Below are 14,995 nucleotides of genomic sequence, written 5' to 3'. Positions count from 1 at the left end.
TGTTTTGCTACCCTATTCGATAACAAAATAACAATTATCTTCCAGAACTTGAAATAGTTCCAGAACTCTGACTTGTGCAGTTAGAATTCCTTGACTAGGTCTTTGCACTGAATTACTTTGTTCACTTGGGTGGCACGCTGCAACCCCAGTATACTGCATTTCATTCAAGTTACCCTTAGTCTTTCATCTCCTAGGACAGATACTTGCCTTTTATTCTAAATGAGAGCATAACTTGTGTTGCTTATGCCAATGTTGCTGTCTATATGAATCTCTCTAAATGTTCTCGGTATTATTACGTTTTTGGATTTTACCTAAAATGTGTGTCTTTATTGAGTCAATTAGAAACTCTGCATTTCAATCCACTGTGACATCCCTTTCCAGTTCTTCCCATCTGGGTGTTTTGTGCTTGTCATCATTAAGAACAAAACTGGTATACAGAAGAGTCTGTCTTTTCCAGTAACTCTTTATATTGGATTCCCCAAACCCTTCATTCGTTGCAGGAATCTGTATAGTTTTTGTAGTGAAAAAATGAGTTTATTTTGGTTTCATGTAATGGGCCGCCTTAATTAGATCCTCTTTCTATGTTAAACCCTTTCGGTATTGGTCAGTTTATTAAGTCTCTTGCCATAGAAGTATTTCAACCCAGTTCCAAGATGATCCCCCATATTTTTCTCAGGACAGTAAAAAAGTGTTCCCAGGTCACATTATCAGAAGCCAATCCCAGGTCTAAGCTAATAATTGAACTCAGTGCTGAAATGATAATTTGGATTAAATCTGTTTGAGGATTTGTATTTTCCTGTGGTTTGTACCATTTATTAAAACACAATTGCTCTCTGCTGATCAGGTATCCAGGCTAGAAGTACACAATTGTTGTGAGCACTTTACATCTGTGTTGATAAGGGTTTAAGGCAATAACTTGAGCGCTGTGTCAGGGCATCATCTGGTTTGAATGTGACCGTTATAATCAATTCTTTCCTCTAAATAGATTGGATTCAACACAAGTGTTCTACAAAATTGTTAAAATTGACAATATTTTGGACTTAACAGTATCCTAAAACTCTACTTGAAATGCATCTATTTGCTCCATTCGTCTATTAGCCATATCCTTTGCTCACCTTTTTAATCGTTTTAGAAACTTCAAAACTTGGATACCCATGGACTAGCAGAACCAGAGCCCATGCGGGTGATTCCATTGAGTTGGATAACACATGTTACCAAAATATGCTTCTAGAATGGCTACAGTAACATCCCTAATGACTTCCACTTTAGAAGTGCATAGATGTCATAATGATGAGGTATAGCATACTTATGCTCAAAACCTTGGTAGGACAAAAAGGGGGGCTTTGCCATTACCAGGGAGCAAATACAAAGACATGAAGCAGTTTGATTACATATCACTTTTAATGAAACTTTGTAAAAGATATCAGCCAACAGGACATTGTTGTACTGCTCTTAATTAAAAACCAAGATTATGATCTGACATGGGCACAGGTGAAGTCAACTGATCACTAAAATTGAGTAATCATACGGAGAATGCAATCCATTCACTTAAATGTGACCTGAGTGGGGGGCGTGTCCAAGATGGCGGCGTGATCGGACGCAGGTCTGTGAGGCTCCCTGCCCGATCGCGCCTGTAAGCACCGAAATACTCTGCCTGGTCTCCCTAAAGCACGGGGAATCACCGGCGCCAGCAGCGGAACACAGCTGTGATCCCATCGCAGTGCCTGCACACCTCGGGGTGGCACCGGACGGAGAAGAGACCCCGGCCGCGGCCTCTGTAATGGCGGCCGCAACGAGGCGCTGAACGGCCTGTGCTCCCGCCGCCCCTGTCCTTCGTGGTGGCGAGACAGCCAGTTGCCCGTGGAATTTGCCGGAGCGGCCCCCCTGAAGCCGGCCTTGGAAGCGGAGCCCCTATCGGGCGTGATCTGCCGAACCCGCGACCCGGCCCGTGGTGAGGAGCGGTCCGGCCGGGTGCGGTGAAAATCGAGGCCCCGGCTTCGGCCTTCTGACCGCGAGCCCGCGACCCTCCACGAGACCTGGTCGGCGGGCCCCCGCGGCACGGGGGTGATCTCCGCTGGCTGTAGATCACACCACTCTACTCCGGAACAGGCCGAGCCTGAGACTGCATCCCGAGATCTGGTGGTTGAGGATCTCTCCTGGGCCGGGGCTGACCGGAGAGAGGGGTGAGCGAACCTGAAGGGCCAGAACGGCGGCGCCAGCCACGGAGGAATGGTAAGGTGCGCGGTGGCGGGCATTGCAGCGAGGGCTCGGGGGGCATGATCGAGCTCCCGGCGGGGGGACTGCCTGGCGGGCCAAGCCTCATTGGTGTCCAGAGAACGGGACCACAAGCTTCCCGGTCATGCTTTAGGGCCCATTTGCCCCTGTGGCATAGCGCGAGCGGCCATCGCGGAGACACCTGAGGGGGAGCGTAGCTGCATGGACAGGGGGAATCGATAGGCGCTGAGTCTGTGACACACAAGGAACCACCGGGAATTTGCCTGGCGGCCGGTTGACCCTGGTACTGTTCACTCCACAGCCGCACGCTGCTCGGCTGCCCATTAAGCCACGACTGCCTCACGGGTCTGAGCCCAGATAGCACCGAGTAAGATACCGCACGACCCGCCAGCGGCACACGACCTGCCTTCGGCTCCCCACTGCTAGCCTTCAGCACCTGCCCCCGAACACCTGCAGCTAGCCCCCCGGGCCATCTCGGAGGCTGGCCGCAACATGGCAGGTCTCAGAGGGAAGAAAGGGCTCCAGACGCTCCCCGAAATGCTGGCCAAGTCCCAATCTAAACCCAGCAAGGACCCACCCTCCCCAGTGACCACGAAAACTTCGCCGTCACCGTCCGATGACCAGATACCCATCACCAGATCCTTCTTAGAGACACTGTTTAATTCCCTCAGGGAAGACTTCAAGTCCCTGAAGCAAGAAGTGGCGGGAGAGGTCCGTGAGCTTCGGCGGGACGTGGAGGGTCTTGGGGAACGAGTGGGGGCAATCGAAGAAGCCGACCAAACCAGAAGCGACGAAATCGAGCAGCTCCAACAAGAAGTCCTGCGACTCACGGACCAGCAGCTGGACCTTCAGGCCCACGCAGAGGACCTTGAAAACCGTTCCCGGCGCAACAACATATGGGTCCGGGGGGTCCCTCAAAAAGCGGAGGGGACTGACGTCGTGGGATACTTGCAAGCCCTATTCCGGAACATTCTAGGGGAGCCAGCAGACTTTGCCATACGTATTGACAGAGCACATGGGGTCGGGCTGCCTCGGCGCGCCTCTGCCCTTCCACCAGACATCCTGGCCTTTCTCCCTGATTTCCCGTTGAAAGAGCGGATTCTACGAGAGGCTCGGTGAGCACAACCCCTTCAGTTTCAGGGTAACCCAGTCGCCCTTTACCAGGACCTGTCGGCCATTACACTGCAAAAACGAAAGGAGTTTAAAACAGCGACGGACTTCCTGAGAAGTCAAGAAATCCCTTACTCCTGGGGTCACCCATTCAGGCTGATATTTAAATGGAATGGAACCCTACATCAAATGCGATCGCTTACGGACACCTGCACCCTTCTGGGACTCGACCAGGAGGTTGATGCGCCAACAGCAAGAGCATCGCAAGGGCCCTCCAGGGGGGGCTGGCAGACAGTGGGCCGAAGACGGTCCCCTTCACATCGCTTGAAGCCTGACGCAGCCATCATCATGCAAGAGCGGGCTACGGCGGTGGCTGAGGTGGCCAAAGAGACCTCTTCCTCCGAATGACCTATACCCCCGGACAGGGAGATCACTCATAGCACGATCCTCGCTGGTGCGGCAGGGGGGTGTAGGGTGGGGGGCCGGGACGGCCGCCATCGGATATGACCCTTGTAAGAACCTTTACCACGGCCCTGTGCGAACTGACAGGACTGGGACTATGCTTTTTCTTGGTTGGAGGGTTGGGGGGAGGGAGTTGGGAGGGGGGGATGAACGTTCAGTTCTGGAACACTGGGCTTGGACTCTGAATAGGCAGTTTGACAGTTGGGTTGTTTGAGGGGGGGGTTCAGGGTGGGTTGGGAGGGGGGCCCCAGTGTGCCGAAAGGGAAGTGTCAGCAGTGAAAGCGCTGCATTCGCGCCTTCAGTCCCGTCAGGAGATTGCAATCACACAGCTCATGGCTTCCGTGACCCCCTGAGATGGAGTCCAGTCTGAAGGTACTGACTCTTAATGTTAAGGGTCTGTACAATCCGATTAAACGGAGGGCGGTGATCTCGTACCTGGAGAACTCTGGAGCAGACATATGCTTACTCCAAGAAACCCACCTCTTACCTAAAGATTGGCATAGGATGCACTCGCGCGCTTTCCCCCAACAGTTCTTTTCCTCGCTTCCAACTAAGAAGGCGGGAGTGGCTATTTTAGTCTCCAAGCGCTTCCGTGGCTGCGTAGGGGACAGGGTGGGGGAGATTAAGGGCAGATTGGTGGCATACACCTTTCTCCTGGGGGGACAGCGCTTCACGATTGCCTCACTATATGCCCCGAATTCAGGTCAGGAAACTTTTCTGAAACAGGCTACCTCCGAATCTCTTCATTCCCCTGCCTCGCTTCTGCTTGTCGGGGGCGACCTCAATTTAGTAATGGACTCGGACATGGACAGGTCGGGTCGTCGGTATGGGGACACGGGAGCCATAACGGCTGCTGGTAGGGACTGGCTGAGTGACCGGGGCCTGGTGGACCTATGGAGATCCGCTCATCCCACCACATCACACTTCACGTTCTACTCTCACGTTCATCACACCTACGCCAGGCTAGACCACATCTTGGGTTCTTCCGAACTGCTCCCCATTCTCAAAGACATAAACATTACTCCCGCGGCGTTATCTGACCACGACGCTGTGGAACTGACACTACAGGTTCCCAGGTCCGCTCGCCCCCCTGGGTCATGGCGATTGCGCGAGACCCTCCTACAGCGGCCGGAAGTCACCAAACAACTTCATACATGCCTTACCGACTACCTGGCAATCAACGACACTCCCGAGACCTCTGCGACCGCCCTATGGGGGGGCCCTGAAAGCGGTGGCCCGGGGCGAGCTCATTGCCATTGCAGCAGCGGAGGCCAAGGAACGCAAAGCGAAGAGGGTTGACCTCACGGCTCGCGTCTCGGAACTCAAGAGGGTCCATAGTCGCACCGGCGCTCCGAGAGATTGGAGACAATTAAAATCCACCAGAGCTCAACTGGCCAGCCTAGATATGGATCGGGCGGAGTTTGCCGCCCTGCGCCTCCGTCATTCTTATTATTCGGGGGGAACAAAACAGGCCGCTTACTTGCTAGCGCCCTGAGAGCGAAGGCCCAAAGCTCCCAAATCACTAGCCTGACGGATGACTCCGGTCAGGACATCTCGGGTGAGACCCAGATAGCAAAAGCATTCAGAACGTTTTACGCTACATTATACAAAGCTGATGACGTCTCGCCGGAGGAGGTTTACCGATACTTGGAATCGGCGAATGTAACGGAGTTGTCTCAGGACAATGTAGATTCCCTAGATGCCCCTATTTGCTTAGACGAAGTCATTGCAGCTATCTCTCGTCTTCGCCCTCTGAAGTCCCCAGGACCTGACGGTTTTTCAGCCGGGTTTTATAAAACCTTTTGCCAACTGCTGGCCCCGGTCCTCACCCGGCTTTTCAACTCCTTCGAGGGCCCGAGCTCCATTCCTCCAGACATGCTGGCGGCTGAGATTATTGTGCTACCCAAACCAGGCAAAGAACCCTCCAGCTGTTCAGCATTCCACCCCATATCCCTACTTAACCTGGACCTGAAGATCTTTACGGGGATCATGGCTGCATGCCTCGGCCCATGTCTACCCGGGATCCTGGAGCCTGATCAATCTGGCTTTGTCCCCAATCGCCAATGCAGCGACAACACTAAACGTATTTTACACCTGATTGATAAGGCCCACTTCCAGAACTCGGACTCCGCGTTGTTGGCTATAGACGCGGAGAAAGCGTTTGATCGGGTGGACTGGCACTACCTCCAGCAAGTCCTGCGGCGCTTTCGAGTGGGGGACAGGTTTCAGGCCTGGATCACGAGCTGCTACCACCGCCCCCAAGCTCGTGTCCGCATGGGAGGCCTGCGCTCTGCTCCCTTTGAGATTCAGCGGGGCACGAGGCAGGGTTGCCCCCTTTCGCCCCTTCTCTTCGCCCTTTATGTAGAGCCTCTTGCGCAAAAGATCCGCGACAACCCTACCATCCGAGGCATGACCTTCGGCCGGGAGCCCCATGTAATAGGCCTTTATGCCGATGCTATCATCGCTGCTCTGGATGCCCCGGATCGCTCCGTCCCCGCATTCCTGACGGAGCTTGAATCATTTGGAGCCATCTCCGGCTTCAAAATCAATAAAGGGAAGTCCCTCATTTTACCCTTGGGCAGGAACGTCCACGCGCACACCCCTCCACCTGCTTACAGAGGAGGGGTCCCCTCCGCAGCACACCTCCCGTGCCTAGGCATCACGCTCACGGCTTCCACGGACTCCACGCTGACTCTTAACTACGCAGCCCTTTCCTCCCGGATCAGGTCTGACCTAGCTCGATGGGCCAAACAGCCACTCTCCCTACTGGGTTGCATTGCGGCGGTCAAGATGTCGGCCTTGCCTAAGATCCTATACTTTTTCCAGACTCTCCCGATGTTCCCCCCCCCGAGGGTACCATTCAGGCCCTCCAAGCCGTCATCCATCATTTCATCTGGGAGGACAAACGGGCGCGCCTACATAAACACCTAGCCTATAGGACTACGGATGAGGGAGGTCTTGGTATCCCCAACTTGTTGCAATATTTTCAGGCGGCGCAACTCCGAAACTTGGTGGAGTGGTTCAGGCCAGAGTCCGAGAAGCGCTGGTTATTCCAGGACAGAGCAATGGCGGGCACCTCCCTTCGGAAGATCCCGTTCCTTCCCAGACAACACCGACCACGCTACCTTTTACGGTCTCCTATCACTCGCACTGTCATGCAGGTCTGGAACGCGGTCGCGGTCAAGAGGGATCTCACCACCTTCCCCTCTCCCCTTACGCCTGTTCTGGATAACTCGGAGTTCCCACCGGGCAATGCTCCTAGAGCCTTTCCGCAATGGCGAGGAATTGGTAGTTTCTCCGCTGGTCATCTCTTTGACCTGCGGGATTTCCTCCCCCTTAAAGACATAATCCAAGGCTACGATGTTGTATCAAGAAAAACGAAAAAATAACTGTGGGTCTGACAGAGAATTCAAAACATGCTATGTATAGCTGGCTATGTGTCTGTTATTCCTCTAGAGATGGAAGACAGATTGGACAGTGAACCACTGTGGAAAAATGTCCATCAGTTACGCGATAGTGGGCGCCCAGTACATCATGTGGTCTACTCCACAGTAGTATAACCACCACTCTATCACCATAGATCAATATTGGAGAAGAAGAGTGATGGATGGATGTCTGGTGGGTTGAGTTGTCGTAACTGTGAGCAGTGCAGAAAAAATTAAAGTGTGAAAATTGAAAAGTATAAGATTGGATGGTGCATACAATTATATTTTATTCTGGCGTTACGCACCTCCAAGGTTGAAAATAAAGTGCAAGTAAGTCAGGTGGTTCAAACAAATACCTTCTGACTGGGCTATCTGGTCGACATGTTTCTGCGGTTATTGGTCAAGTGTTACCATCCGCTTCCTCAGGACCCATTAACTTAGTTGCTACTGCTAAATAAATAATAAGTGAAAAAAGGACATTATACAAACATACAAAGTGTCACCTGTACACTTCCATTTTTCTCCTTAATTTGTAACTTCTGACAGACCTCCCCAAACAGCCCGGCCGGCTGTCAGAAGTACCGACGGATAGAGCGGTGCTTCATTTTCCTGAGCTGTTTGCCAGGTGAGGTGAGGCGTTTTCCCTTACAAATTAAGGAGAAAAATGGAAGTGTACAGGTGACACTTTGTATGTTTGTATAATGTCCTTTTTTCACTTATTATTTATTTAGCAGTAGCAACTAAGTTAATGGGTCCTGAGGAAGCGGATGGTAACACTTGACCAATAACCGCAGAAACATGTCGACCAGATAGCCCAGTCAGAAGGTATTTGTTTGAACCACCTGACTTACTTGCACTTTATTTTTAACCTTGGAGGTGCGTAACGCCAGAATAAAATATAATTGTATGCACCATCCAATCTTATACTTTTCAATTTTCACACTTTAATTTTTTCTGCACTGCTCACAGTTACGACAACTCAACCCACCAGACATCCATCCATCACTCTTCTTCTCCAATATTGATCTATGGTGATAGAGTGGTGGTTATACTACTGTGGAGTAGACCACATGATGTACTGGGCGCCCACTATCGCGTAACTGATGGACATTTTTCCACAGTGGTTCACTGTCCAATCTGTCTTCCATCTCTAGAGGAATAACAGACACATAGCCAGCTATACATAGCATGTTTTGAATTCTCTGTCAGACCCACAGTTATTTTTTCGTTTTTCTTGTATGCTGTTACGGGGGATATAACTGTGCTATGGTCTTAAAACACACCCCTTGAACCCCAGAATAATTGATAGTTGATTGTACGATGTTGTATCCCCTCATCTATTTCAATATTTCCAGCTCCGACATTGGCTCACCCACCCGGACGTAGTCCCCTTAGTCGGCAGACCCATGACAGTCTTCGAGAAATGGCTAGTGACGAGAGACTCAGACAAACATCTTATTACGGACCTTTACAAAATGCTTACACCTACTCCCCCGTCAGGCAAAACAGCGGGCCAGAGGCGTTGGGAGGCAGAATTGGGGAGGGCCTTGTCACACAAGGAATGGAGTTATGTTTACTATAGAGCTGCACACACCACTCGCAACACGGCTGCCTGGGAAACGGCGACAAAGCTGGCCATATACTGGCACCTCACGCGGGCTCGGCTCAATAAGGGCAACCCCGCACGAAGCGCGTTATGCTGGAGGGGCTGCGGGGAAAGGGGCACTCTGACTCACCTCCTCTGGGACTGCCGCGAGGTTCAAGACTATTGGAAGGCTGTCCTAGACGACATCGATTCCACATTTGATACCGAAATTCCCAGATTCCCGGCGTATGCCATTTTGGGTTTGCCCAACGCACTCACATTCCCCCTGAAATCCCTTAGAGGTCGCCAAATGGGAGTAGCCATGCAGGCCGCAACACAACATGTCTTGTCCCTGTGGGGCTCCACCACCAGACCTACTCACACGGGTTGGTTACATAAAATATGGTTTACTCTGGGCATGGAGCGCATTCACGCTACGCTTACACAGTCCACGGCTGCTTATCAGAAAGTGTGGCTTCCACTGCTCTCCCTTTTATCCAGGGAATTCAATGAGATCACGTGCCCCAAATACCTGCGCATTCTGAGACTCACCGCGAACACAAATGACTCCATACATCCATCTGAGTGATTGCTTCAGCTACTACATGATCAGTGCTCTGCTTGCCCCACAATATCGGCACACTGGGCGGGGTGGGAACCGGGAGGAAGGGCGGGGGAGCGGGGGGGGTTACAGTTGGGGTTTTTTCTTCTTACGATTTTACTGCTGCATAGCAAGGGGAGTTTGCACTTCCAGTACCACGTCAATGTTTATCAAACGCAAATGTTCAATCATACGTTTTCTGAATACTGCATATCTTATTTGCTTGATTGCCTTCTATGCCTACTATACCTCCCTTGCAATGTAATGACTAATGATGCTCCTGAAAGCAATAAAACAAATTTGAATTTAAATCTGACTTGAGTCCATGAAATAGTAAAACAAAATTAAATAGCGTGCAGTTAAGCCCCAGTATGTTTGCCTTTATATGGCTTGGTTTTTGGAAAAGGAGCTCCATGCAATAATCCTGTATAACAGGATGCTACATTTGCCCTCTTCTGTTACCCTATTGAAGGATGCCATCTATTCTTCACTGGAAGACATATTTTACCTTAATAATGGTAGACCAAATTGAATGAGATTTTCACAATTCAGGGTTGATGTTTGTTTATATTAAAAAGACATTTTAAAGCTATGTTTTGAGCATCAAGTATGAGGTCACTGTGAGAATGCTTTGCTGGGGTCCCGATATAGGGAAAGATGGAAGAGATTTCATGGTGATGAAGTTATCCCTATTCCACCCATTACATGGAGATTTTTGTTAATTGTACTGTATTCACTTTCCCATATGTCTGGATTTGATCTCTGTTTTCTTCAGTTGAAATCATATTCAGCTATGGCTTTAACTCACTAAAAATTCTTTAAATCAAATTAGCCTTCAGGGACATGGTATTGTTTGTTTATGATCGCGGTAGTCATATCAAAAAGCACGTACAGGAAAAGAGACAGGATTATCTCCACTGTGGCTTTAGTCTCTGTTGTTGATTGGAGCTCTCTTTTTTACGCACCTGGGCTTTACTGTTCTTTCCACCCTCTAAGCAGGCACCTTCATCCAACCAGTTGTGGTGAAGTCTTTGTGCTGATTGAGGAACAAGAGGGTGTCCTGACTGTAGTTCTTCTAAGCATGACATATTTTCAGAGTAATACCATGAGAGAACACCTGCTTATGTGAACATGCTTTTGTGACTATCCACCAACATTATTTGTGGGTGTTTTCTTAGTATTGGAGGTTGTCCTAACCAAAACTATCTTCCCTTCAACCCCTACCCTAACCATGAACTAACTGCATTTCTACGAGTCAGGGTGTGCAATTTACATTTGGAAAAATATGATTTTTTTTCACCAAAGTTCAACTTAGGTGCCCAAAATCTATTGTTATGTTCTAACTTGCATGATTATCTACCCAAATAATTATTATTGGTTGATCTGACTAATCATTTCCATGCAACTTTAATATGAATGAACATTATCTATAACATCTGTCTACAAAACACTAACCTACTAACCAAGATTACCAATGGTTTCTTTGTTCAGAACTCCAAGCATATGCTCTACATGGGCGCCCGGTGCCGAGGTTCCAGGTGGTGTTGTGCTTTGGGGAGGAGTTTCCAGATCCACAAAGGCAAAGAAAGCTAATAACAGCCCACGTAAGTTTTGGCTCACTTATTACTCCACTCAGGTCCTGACGTGAGAGGTCACTAAGAAAATCGTGCCAGAGTTGGCAATTATTGGGGAAGTAAATGATGGTTGTCACTTTTGCTTTGCATACAACCTTTTGGTACCACTGATGTTTTATGGTTTAAATCTCTTTAGTGAATTACATAAAAACAAGAACATAGGACTTCAAACTCATCATAGAATATGCAGTATACACTCCAGCGCAGGGGCAACAGTCCAGTGCAGAGTTTACGCAGGAGGTAATCAGCAATATTGGTCTCACAGAACCCCAAAACAACGCAACCGAACCCACCCCCACCCACCCCCTCTGTCCACAAATCAAAATAAAAAAAGGGGGAGGGGGAAACCCCACCAAGGGAAGGGGAAAAGGGGTGTCAGATCAGCAGGGAATGGTTTTCCGCCCACCCCGGGCTTTTTGTGTACTTCCGGGATTGGGGTATCTGCCAATCTCAAAAGGCGTAGGTATTTAAGGCAACTCAGTTCCCGAAACTCCCCAGTGAGTAGGGTCAGGAAGGGTCTCCAGAGTTCTGGGAATTCCTCCCCTCGTCCCGCCAGCCCCAGAGACAGTTTCTCCATGCCAAGCACCGTCCATAACCTATGTAACCAGCCTGTGTGTGGGGGGGCCTGCGGTGTCCTCCAGTGTGCCAATATATTTCGTGTGGCTGCCCCCAGAGGTATCGCAATGAGACGACCTCTCCGCGATTTCAGGGGATACATCAAGGCGTTGGGCAGCCATAGTATGATATAAGACGGGATCTGGGGTAGTTGGGTGTCTAAGTGTGCATCTATCTCGTCCGGTATTGAACCCCAGCAGTCCTGAATCCGGTTGCAGCTCCAGAGCAAATGCTCCAGTGTCCCTACTTCCCCACAGTCTCTCCAACAGCGGTCACTAATGCGAGGATCAAATTGGTGGAGGCGCTCAGGTGTGTGGTACCAGTAGGTTACCACTTTAGTCAGGGTCTCAGTGAGTCCTGCGTGATACGCGGAGTGTCTCGCTCTGTAGTAAATGCCGCGACATTCCTTGGGGGTCAGTGCCCTCCCTATTTCCCTCTCCCACCAGCATCTGCCTGCGTTGTATGTGTGAAAGTTGGTGACGAGTAGGTGTTGGTATAGGTCTGAAATCAGTTTCTTGTCTGATGTGCGTGTGACTAACCACTTCTCATATGCAGTAAGGTGACGTTGTGCCCCTGGTCTAACTTGTGGTTTAAGAGCCCAATGCCAGACTTGCAGGTAGGGCAGCCTGTCCCCCTCTGGAATGCCGTAATCTTCCTTCATTTGATGAAATGAGAGGATGCCATCTAAGTTAAAAAGATGCCCCAAGGACCTGCAAGGGGATTGCCGCCATGTCCTGAATGCAGTAGGGTCAAGACCTGGGGTGAAGTCAGGGTTTGCAAATAGGGGCGTAAGGGGAGAAGGAAAGGAGGTCAGTTTGTGCTTGGTGGAGATCCGATCCCACACTTCCATGATGGTACCCGTAACATAGGATGCATAAAGGTTGGGTGGTCGATGGTGTTTGGGTAAGAAGGGGATCCCCTGCAAGGGCATCCCGGCCACTGCCTGGTCCTGGAAGGCCAGTTATTGCCTGATTCCAGCTGGTGCCATTCTACCAGGCTCCGGAGCTGGGCCGCGTAGAAGTAGAGTTGCAAGTCGGGTATCCCTACACCCCCCTGTTCAGGTGGAAGAACCGCAATGGCCTGCCTAAAACGTGGGCACTGTCCCTGCCAGATAAAACATGCCAATTCCGACTGCGTCTGTTGGATCCAACCAGACGGGGGGCGCAGGGGAAGGGTTTGGAAGATGTACAGTATCTGCGGCAGAAGGGTCATTTTGGTGGCCGCAATTCTGCCCAGCCAAGAGAGGGAGTGACGTTTCCATCTCCGAACCTCACAGCAAAGTTACGTGCGGAGTCTCTCGTAGTTCGCTGCAATAGTAACCGGAATGGTGGGACCCAGGAGTACCCCCAGATATGGGACTGTGGAGCCGGACCACTGCAGAGGGTGCTCGTCTTGCACTATAGCCACTGTCTCGGCCGAGAGTGAGAGGTTACGCGCGACTGATTGTTCTGTGTTGATTTTAAATCCAGAGGCTAGTGCAAAGCTGTGCATTTCGACAAATAACGCTCTAAGCGATTGGACCGGGTCTACAAGGGAGAGTAGTATATCGTCCGCGTATCAGCTAATTTTGTGTATGTCCCCTCCAAATTTGATGCCCTTGATGAGTGCATGTTGCCGGATTCTCTGTGCGAATGGTTCCATATATAGAGCAAGGAGAATAGGGGAGAGGGGACATCCTTACCTGGTTCCCCTACCGATCGGGAAGCGCAAGGACGTATGTCCATTGATGCGCACCGCTGCATTGGGTTGTCTGTAGCAGTTCAGGATGCGGGTACAAAAGACTTCCCCTAGGCCGAAGTGCTGTAAGACCTGCTCAAGGTAGGGCCAGTGAACCCTGTCGAAGGCCTTTTCGGCGTCAATTGCCAGTAACATACAATCTCATCGTGTCCGCGAGCCGGCCTCGATTAGGTGGAGGACCCGCCTAGTGGTGTCACTGGTTTGGCGCTCGGGTATAAAGCCTGCCTGGTCCGGGTCCACCAGTTACGACATACAGGGGGCTAACCGTCCCGCCAAAATACTGGTGTATAATTTAAAGTCAACATACTTGTGTATAATGTAAAGTCAACATCTAAAAGCGAAATCGGTCGGTATGAGCTACAGCGAGTGGCGTCCTTGGCCGGTTTTGGTATGACTGTTATTGCAGCTTCCAATAGTTCTGCTGGGATTGCGCCCGGTTGGGCAAAGGAGTTATAGAGATCCCGCAACAGGGGGGCCACCTGATGGCAGAACGTCTTGTAAAAGACCGCCGAGTACCCGTCGGGGCCAGGGGACTTGCCAAGTTTCAGTCGCGGGATCCCGGATATTACCTCCTCCAGACTGATGGCTCTGTCGCGGAACCAGGGCCCTGAGCTGTCGCCTCGTGACCCCCAAATGTCTCTGCTCGAGCCGTCCTCCACCTCTGACCACAGTGTGTGCTGGGTAGGTCCCGCTGGTTCCGTCCCCTCAGCTCTCGGCCCACCGGCCCGGGCCTCGGCCCCGCAGGGGCCTTTAGGTGATACTGCTCAGGAGCCTCAGGGAGGCACGTCCTCCGCTCACTGTGCTCTCACCTCCGCACCACCCCCGTGCAGGGTCGCTCGTGGATGTGGCTCCGCTAGGCCTCAAGCCGGGGGCTCGAGTTACGCCCTCCCGGCCTCTGCACTCCTCTGTAGTCACCCCCGGTTTTGCTCACCGCTCCGTGCCTCCGGGTCCGTTCAGGGCCAGATATCCAGGCCGCTGCCGCTCACCAGGCAGTCCGCCCGTGGGTCCCTGCGGGGGCGCTGGGTGGGACGCCGATGCAACTCTCCGCCGTGCCCGGCGGTAGGCCCCAAGCCTGGGCCTCGATTTTCGTGACCCCCGGCACGTTCCACCGGAGGCCCACGCCAAGCTCACCGCCCCCCGCCACCCGCGCCGGGGCCACAGGTTCTCATGCTGTCTTCCGATCTGGAAGACGGTACCGTGTCACGGGTCAGCAGACTGCAGGTGCTCGCGGGGCCGACCCAGACCGGGCCGGTCGCGATCACTCGGCGGGCTCAGCCGCCATGTTGCGGCTCTGTCTTCCAGATGCTCCCCGCGCGGGGCTGCCGAGGCCTCCAACCGCCCCCGGACACCATCAATCACACCGGGGCCTCCGCCATAAGCTCCGCCACAGCAGGGCACAGCTGGGATCGATTAGGGTGCTCGGGCTGTTTATTAAGGGCGCCAAGGGGTTCCAGGACGGGGAGCCCTTTGAAAAGACGTCCTCTCAGGTCGCCAGCTTGGCCACGCGCCCCACCACTGATATTTTAAACTTCAACACCAATTAAAATGTTCTACTTTTGAAAAAATAAATTAAGACATGCCAACATTTAGA

At 51.5% G+C, this 14,995-nt stretch overlaps 1 protein-coding gene across 1 annotated transcript in view; it reads left to right on the top strand.

The window, feature by feature from the left end:
- Positions 1-14,995, top strand: part of IRF4 (interferon regulatory factor 4) — an 85,226-nt gene that overhangs the window by 54,313 nt on the left and 15,918 nt on the right. Inside the window, exon 8 of the mRNA XM_078688029.1 lies at positions 10,910-11,022. Within this exon, the coding sequence (XP_078544155.1) occupies positions 10,910-11,022 (113 nt within the window). The remainder of the gene's footprint in view (positions 1-10,909; positions 11,023-14,995) is intronic.

The sequence above is a fragment of the Lissotriton helveticus genome, chromosome 4_1 (genome assembly GCF_964261635.1).
Source record: "Lissotriton helveticus chromosome 4_1, aLisHel1.1, whole genome shotgun sequence".
NCBI lineage: Eukaryota > Metazoa > Chordata > Amphibia > Caudata > Salamandridae > Lissotriton > Lissotriton helveticus.
This window is presented reverse-complemented; position numbering and strand designations above follow the sequence as displayed.